At 44.6% G+C, this 8,033-nt stretch overlaps 1 protein-coding gene across 1 annotated transcript in view; it reads left to right on the top strand.

The window, feature by feature from the left end:
- Positions 1-7,797, top strand: part of SCPEP1 (serine carboxypeptidase 1) — an 8,827-nt gene extending 1,030 nt beyond the window's left edge. Inside the window, 11 exon segments of the mRNA XM_009070380.1 lie at positions 5-79; positions 1,194-1,349; positions 1,795-1,869; positions 2,072-2,144; positions 3,148-3,185; positions 3,365-3,493; positions 4,589-4,673; positions 5,410-5,523; positions 6,030-6,167; positions 7,449-7,612; positions 7,732-7,797. Coding sequence (XP_009068628.1) covers positions 5-79; positions 1,194-1,349; positions 1,795-1,869; positions 2,072-2,144; positions 3,148-3,185; positions 3,365-3,493; positions 4,589-4,673; positions 5,410-5,523; positions 6,030-6,167; positions 7,449-7,612; positions 7,732-7,797 — 1,113 coding nt within the window.
- Positions 7,798-8,033: the final 236 nt, after the last annotated feature.

An 8,033-nucleotide genomic window follows, 5' to 3' on the forward strand; every position in this document is an offset into this window, starting at 1 on the left:
CCAGGAAGGCTGTGGATTTGGGAACTTTGAAGAGATTGGTCCTTTAGACAAAGAAATGAAGCCAAGAAATACAACCTGGGTACAGCAGAGAGTTCAGCTTCTAGCTACTGATTGCAAATGTTTGTTGTTTGTCTAAGCAGATTATCTCTATGCAAAAATGCACAGAATGGTTTTCGTTTAAAGCTCAGTAGAACTATAATATTTCAAGGCTGTGGATTTGGGAACTTTGAAGAGATTGGTCCTTTAGACAAAGAAATGAAGCCAAGAAATACAACCTGGGTACAGCAGAGAGTTCAGCTTCTAGCTACTGATTGCAAATGTTTGTTGTTTGTCTAAGCAGATTATCTCTATGCAAAAATGCACAGAATGGTTTTCGTTTAAAGCTCAGTAGAACTATAATATTTCAACTTAAAACAGTGTGGTCAATAAATTGGCTAATAGGAATAACCTCGTTTGGAACTGAAGGAGATGCCTATTACTTTGATTTGATGGAGTATGTCTGGGCTTCTGTGACTTTGTGAAATGCAGATATCTGGGAAATGGAGAGCAGGGGAATTGTAGAAAGTGTTACTTCAGACCACAACTTCCCTGTGTGCAGCCTCAGAGGTTATTCTGGATGTCTGGGAGTGTAAAACCTATGGTTTGTAATTACAAGGCCAGTATGGCCTTCGGGGAAAACAGTGACAGCTGCCTGTGAAGGTGGAAGTTTACTGAATGAAATGCATTGGTGCTCTGAGCTACCCACAGCCCAAAGCACTCCCGAGCTCCTGGCTCCTACGGGTGACTGCCCTGGAGCACTGGGGGGTTTGGGTGCATTTCATGTTGCAGACTGAGCAGATTGTTGTACCTCTGTATTTGTGAGCCTTGCTGCTTTGAGCTGCCTGTGCTCATCTGGTGCTTTTATGTGTACACTTGTAACTAGACAACAATAGCATTTGCTGCAGCAATCTCTCTAAAGCTCAGCAACCCAAAAGAACCCTTCCTTTAGAAGAAAATCTTTTTCTTTAGTTTACATTCCAATAGTCAGCTCTCACCCATACCATTCTCTCATTTGGACTTTCACCTAATTTTTCTGCAAGTTCTTTCAGTGCCAGAGGTTTGCTGGCTCAGTTAATCATTTTTACTATTAAAACTAAGGTTTTTTGCTGGTGCAGAACTGAGATTCCATACAAACCTTCTTTCTGTTTGTACAGTTGCAGGCAGCCAGTATCTTGTTTGTGGATAATCCTGTGGGCACTGGATTTAGTTATGTGGATGATTGTAGCTTGTTTGCCAAAAACCTTTCTGCGGTAGTTTCTGATATGATGGTTTTCCTCAGGGAATTCTTCACATGCAGAACAGAGTTCCAGGTAAGTGAACTGAATTCTTGGTTAGCTTTGCTTTTTTCTCTGCTTTTAAATGGAGCTTAAAAAGAATTGGTGAATGTATTTCCAAATGGGCAGTGTTTGCTGCAAGGCTGGGGCTCAGTGTGGATATAATCACTGCCTGTTATTTCCTAGGATTCAGAAGTTGTGTTGAATTGGGAGCTATTCAGATAAGCATTGGGGTGGGTTTTTGTGTCGTGCAATACGAGAAGCACATGGGATCAGTGGTGGTCATAGTTCCAAAACTGAAGTGCTTGCTTCAAAACTTCAAAAAATGGCAATCTTTACTGCAGCTTAGAATAAGGAAAATATTGTGTGGGAGGTGAACAGCCACTGCCTGGACTTGGGGGGTGTGGGAGATGGTTGGAGCTGTCTCCTGCTCTCTGCCCAACATGTTCCTTGTGTGTCTTCTCTCTCCCTCTCTCTCAAGACCATCCCATTCTACATCTTTTCTGAGTCTTATGGAGGGAAAATGGCTGCTGGCATTGCTCTAGAGCTGCATGAGGTGAGTGGTGGGAGGACGTAGTTTGCTGTTCACTTGAAAACATGGTGTTCCTCGAGTACTTACATGTTCTGGAATGCACTGTCCCTGCTGCGTAATTCACAATGCTGCTTGGTTTCTCCTCACTTAAGGAAAACTGGTTCTAGAGTCATGGATATCTAACTAAAAGCTGATTTTCTGTTTGTTTTTCCTCTTATCTACCAAGGCTGTTCAAAAAGGGACCATAAAGTGCAATTTTAGGGGGACTGCCCTCGGGGACTCATGGATTTCTCCATTGGGTACGTTTAGAATCCTCAGACTGTGGATTTTATGTTGATATGGTTTTGTTTTGTTGGTTCTTTTAGTCGTTCATGAGTACCTAAAGCGAAAAATGCCATCCCTGCCTTAAGTGAACTAAACCTCTAGTGAGTCTAGTAAGTCAAAAAGAAATACTCAGCACTGCAAGCTGTGAGTGAAGAATCTGCCTTTAGAATAGGTGTAGGTTCTGAAAAGTCAGAGCAGGGGCAGTGAGGAGCACACTTGCATTGGAAATGGAGATGGGATGAAATGTCCCTATACACTTCCACAGCCTCTGAGGTGTTTTGGGAAGAGTCCTGCACCTAAATGTGGCCAACAAATGATTCTCAAGGTTACAAGTGAGAGTTGTCTAGTGGAGGAGAAAAAGCAAATGAAAGGGCTCTTGGTCCATGGTGAGATTTGCAAGGTCAGGCTGCACAGGGTTACAAGTGAGAGTTGTGTCTAGTGGAGGAGAAAAAGCAAATGAAAGGGCTCTTGGTCCATGGTGAGATTTGCAAGGTCAGGCTGCACAGACTCTGCAGCATGGGACAACATCAGGCAAACTCTTGCCTGTCTCCTATTAGCTGATCCTTGAGACCTGATAAACAAACTGTTATAAAACAGATTTGGTTTATAACTAAATTCTCTTCCTTGTAATTTTTGCAAACAGATCAGTTTAGATAAGTCTCATCCACTTGTTAGACCTCTCCCCATGGTCTAGCCATGTGCTGCAGTGTTGGGGGGAGAACTTTTTAGTAAGAACATGTGAGTTGCTTTAAATAAATTTCACTGATTAATGCTTGGGGGTTAATGACGTTGTAGGATTTGTGAAGAACCTGCTCAGTGGCACATAACCTTTGGGCCAAACTGAGTTGACAGCACCTTTTTACTGATTAATTCATCTCCATAAATTTTTGTCACAGTCATTGTTGCCACAGTAAAGGAAAAGCAAAGTAAATCAAATGTCAAAAACTTCAGTGTTTGAAGTCTGTTCTGTTTCCCTAGACTCTGTGTTGTCCTGGGGGCCCTACCTCTACAGCACTGTAAGTACCCTCTGAAACTCTTGGTCCTCACCTGGTCACTTGTGCTGCCATACAGTGTAAATGGATGATGAGTTTTAAGATTACCTCTTGGCCAAAATAAAACCTGGAAAGCATAAAGCTGTTAGCAAGAAATGAGTGTGGACCGACCATTAAAGCTGTCCTCCTCCTCTCTTTTCCAGTCTCTCCTCGATGATAATGGTCTAGCAGAGGTAACTGCTGTTGCCAAAGAAATAATGGATGCAATAAATAAAAACCAATACGGACTGGCCACTGAGCTCTGGGGCAAGGCTGAAGGTGTCATTGAAGAGGTGAGATCTTTGACAACATTGGTAACTAACTGATGCCTGGGGAGACACAGGATTTCAGGTTATCCTTGGCATGAATTCTTCAGCCCCCTGCCCAGTCATTTTTGCCAGTCTTTGTTTAATCCCAGTGCTGATGTTGAAGGAGCTGTTTGTTTGCTGTGCACCACTGTGTGACTAAGAGGCAGTGGGTAGGGCAACCCAAAGTCTTTCTTCCTTGTGTTTTTGTTTTAGTATGAGTAAAGCTCTGGCTTCCTCAAACAGAAGGGCTTGTCTGGAGCAGCTTCCTTTGCTTGCTCTCTTTTTGGGTTTGGTTGTTGCTGTTTTGTAGCTGACAGTGTCTTGCACATAGTTGGTTTCACTTCTTACTGATTGGAAGGAACTTGTGATTCTCATTTTGCCTCTCTCTTCAAGTCTGCTTGGCTTCTCCCCATTGTGGTGGCACTGGCAGGTGCAGGCACTGAAATTCTTCTGGGGTTGCTGTTCTGAGCTGATTTCTGACCTATGCATCAGAACTTCAAAAATTCAAGAACTGAGTAAAGCAGGACCTCAAGAATCTCGAGGAACTTCTGCAATGGCAAACACTGCTCACACTTGTCCTCTGCTGGCAATTCCTGGGCACATCAGGTGTCAGCAGTTCCAAAAGAATACCTATCACAATTCTTGAGGAAGCATTTTAGATTCTGGAGGGTCATAGGTTGAAAAGGTGTTGAGCAAGAGGCAGCACCAGGCTAGACTAGATCTAGCAGCAGAGACCATCTGAAAGCGTCGTCTGGCACTGCAGCTCTCATGAGTAACGAAACCCACAGCCATTTGCAGGGTGTAAAGCTTCCTGTAGCTTCACTTCTGCTTCAGAGAAGTAAATAGCATCTCTGGCACAACCCACGTGGGAACAATTCAGGCTTGAGGAATCTCTTCCCCACTTCTGAAAGCAAGCATAGAACCAAAGTTCTTCCATAAGTGTCTTCATGAAGTGCTAGTAAAGTGGCAGGTCACAGGGTTTACTTAGCTCTCTTCTTTTTTTTTTTTTCCAGAAGAGCCTGTTCTTCATATCTGAGAAATGTTTTTATTAGTGTTACTGAATGTATCTTGTGTTTTCAGAATACAGACAATGTGAATTTTTATAATATCATGACTAAGGACGTTCCAGAAATGAAATCGGATGAACAAGAAAATCTCCATCTCAGTGAGTTGTATTTAAATGCTTGAGCTTCTGAGGCCTTATGTTTGCATCCACATACCTTCAGCTCTGATAGTGGAAACAGCCTCAATCTAGCACATCCTTAAAACTGGTGTTGATATTCTCCTGAGCAGAGCTTGTTTGCTCTTGCATAAATAGGAACAGGCAGGAATGTGGAACAACCCTATAGATTACACCTCCACCTATACATCCTGCACAAATTGCAGCAAGGAAGTAGTCAGTATAATTGCAGCATAGTTTTATGACCTTTAAGTTGCTTCCTCTTATTGTCTTTCATTTCTGCCTCCAAGCTGGGACATGAAAATGTCTCATCAGTGTGATTAGGCTCTTTTGCTCCATGATGTTTGTGCATCAATGTGAAAAACACACGTGTAGAGCTTCTTTCAAGCTCTTTATCTCTTTCTGTTGGCTTCAGCAGGGCAAGTGAAGTTAACTTCCAAAAGTAAAACATTGCCTCTCAAAAATAACTGGTCTGTTGCAAATAAATCATGTCTGTACCAAGTGGCTAAAGCAGAAGCTGAGCCCCAGAAAAAATGCTGTGTTAGCTGAAAGTAGAAATGAATGGTTGTGTTCCTCCCATGTCATCCCCTGACCTCAGTAAGGGTTGGCTGAAGTGGTTTCTGGTAGAAGTAAGCACAGCTCTGTGGTGGTGCACTGTGGCTAGCAGAGGGTTGCTGGCCGTGGCTGTGGTGCTGATCAGAGTGTGCTCTCTCGTTCCCAGTGCGTCTCTACCAGCGCCACGTGGGAGACATGCACCGGGGCAGCCTGGCTGAGCTGATGAACGGCCCCGTGCGGCAGAAGCTCAAGATTGTTCCTGACTGTGTGACGTGGGGAGGTACTTCTTGCCTCCTGGTGTGCACCTCCAGCCCATTGTGCTGTTGCAATATTGCAGCCTGCAGGGAGTGACCAAGTGGTTCGGTTGTCCCTGTCCTTGGGGCCCAGGGGAGGACTTGCTCTCAGGGATGAAGATGTCATGGGGCAGGCCTGTGGGAGCAGATGTGTTTCTGGCTCCAATTCTGCTGCTTGTTGCTGTCTTTAGCCAAGCAACTGAAAATACAGAGGGAGGAAGAAAAACAGAAAGGAAAGCTTAAAGGACTGGTGCCAGCACCCTATGTTAAACAGGAGCCAGAAGCTGCAGAGCTGTCTGTGAGCTCCAGTGGGAGCACAGCTGCTTTCTGGTCCTATCTCAGACTGATAAATTACTGGATGCTGCTTTGAGCTAGGACTGGGTTTTATGCTGCTGTGAACTACATTTTAGAACCTTTAGCCCATGTTTCTGTCCCAGCTTGGGGATGGCATCCTTCATCAGTTAAAATTTGTCTTTTTTCTGGTTCCAACCAGGTCAGTCCAGGAAGGTCTTTGAGAACATGGCTGAGGACTTCATGAAACCTGTCATCGATATTGTTGATCAGCTTTTGGCAGCCAAGGTCAATGTTACAGTCTATAATGGGCAGCTGGATCTCATTGTTGACACCATGGGTAAGGAACTTCTTGACTGGGGTTGGGAACAGAACTCTTGAGTGCAATGTGAAGTTACCAGTAATACTGGTACCTGGATCACTTCAGTCTCCACTGCAAATCTTCTGCCTAACTGGCAACACTTAAATACTACACTCCTAAATCAGCAGCTCTTAGAATGTTTTGCTTATATCCCTCTGAGAGAGGCAAATCCTTTGCTCCATTATACTGCCAAGAAACAGATCTGAAACATCAGTAATTGTTTGTTCCAGTGAAGCTAATAATTCACTTCACTCTTCTGGATGGACACACACGTGTGTGTTTGCTTGTTCATAAATGAAGAATGTTGGTAGTTGAGGAGGGAGGGTGCAGTTGAAGAGCACACCTGCTCTCAGAAACATGTAGGCTGCAGCACATCCTGGGCTTTGTTTGTCCCTTGCTGCTTCCAGGATGCAGCTTTGATCCAGTGACAGGTTGGGAGCCAAGCCAAGTGTTGCTGAAATGCCTTGTGCTGCAAGACTGCTGGGCTCCCTTCCACTTACCTTTCCTGATGGAGATAAGTAGTCTGTGATCACAGGCTGCACAAACACCTTCCTGTATTGTGAAAGGCTTTATGCTTTGACTGTTTCTGCCCACTTCGATATTCAGATGCCCTTCATAAACAACACAGCAATCAGGAAATCAGGAAATAGAGTATTTAGGGTGTCAAAACAGATTAGTAGTTAGTGCAGTTTATCACATTTTGAGCTAAAATTGAGCTGCAGTTAACATGTAAATTCTTCCAGTAGTTCTTGGTGTTCTGGAATTGATCTTTTTGTTGTCTTGACCTCCACCTTCTCTAGCACCACCTGAAAACAGAAAACCTTTCCAGGCTCTTCTCAATGAGTGTCTACAAACAGAGAAGCAGTGACTCAGGATTTCCAAGAGGGGGACTTGATGTGGCTGTTCCTTCTCCCTGGCAGGACATTCAAGGTCTTTGAGGAGCAAAGCAAAATATTTCTGAATTGCTATGGCTGCAGAGCCTCCAGGAGGCACGTTTGACTGGTGCAATCAGAAGTCCACTTCATATACACCTTCACTGTTTGCTTGCTTCCTTCTCCCTCCACTGCTTTGTTTCAGCTTGTCCTGAGTGCAGCCTCGGTTGTTTTCTTGGGCATAGCAAAATGGTTTGCAGAACCTGAGCACAGAGACTTTGTGCTAACTCTGCTGTATTGGTATCTAGCACAGTAGGCATCCAGCTGAACTGGCCTCCCAAGTTGCTGTGCTAGTGTTGGTAATCAGGAGATCTCTTGTCTCCACCAGGCCAGGAGTCATGGATCCGCAAACTGAAGTGGCCTAATCTGGACCAGTTCAGCCAGAAGAGGTGGAAGGCTCTGTATGTGTGTCCAGAATCTACTGAGACAGCTGCTTTCCACAAGGCCTACGAGAACTTTGCTTTCTTCTGGATTCTCAGGGCTGGGCACATGGTAAATAACAAACTTCTTGGAGTGGGATGCACCATTACTGTCAAGGAAACTGAAGATGTGTATGTGCCTGCTCTCTGCTTCCTTGCAGCAGCTGCTTATTGTGTGCTTGTCTCTGCTAGGTACCAGCTGACCAAGGAGAGATGGCACTGAAGATGCTGAGGATGGTGACCCAACAGCAGCCCTAGGAAGGGGAGGCTGGTCTGCCTTCCTGCCCAGCATTAGGGCTCTGGAGGAACCCGAGTCCAGAGCTGGAAGCCATGGAGAGAAACAGCACCTGTGTGGACACACAGCCTCTGCTTGCTGATAATGTGTATAAACACTTAGGGAAGGGCCTGTTTTATTCCACAAATGAGTGATGAGTTTGAATTTGTAAGCTGTGATTTGCTGCATCTTGTAAATGACTTTTCCACGGGGCAGTCCA

This window comes from Acanthisitta chloris, unplaced genomic scaffold, assembly GCF_000695815.1.
Source record: "Acanthisitta chloris isolate BGI_N310 unplaced genomic scaffold, ASM69581v1 scaffold1632, whole genome shotgun sequence".
NCBI lineage: Eukaryota > Metazoa > Chordata > Aves > Passeriformes > Acanthisittidae > Acanthisitta > Acanthisitta chloris.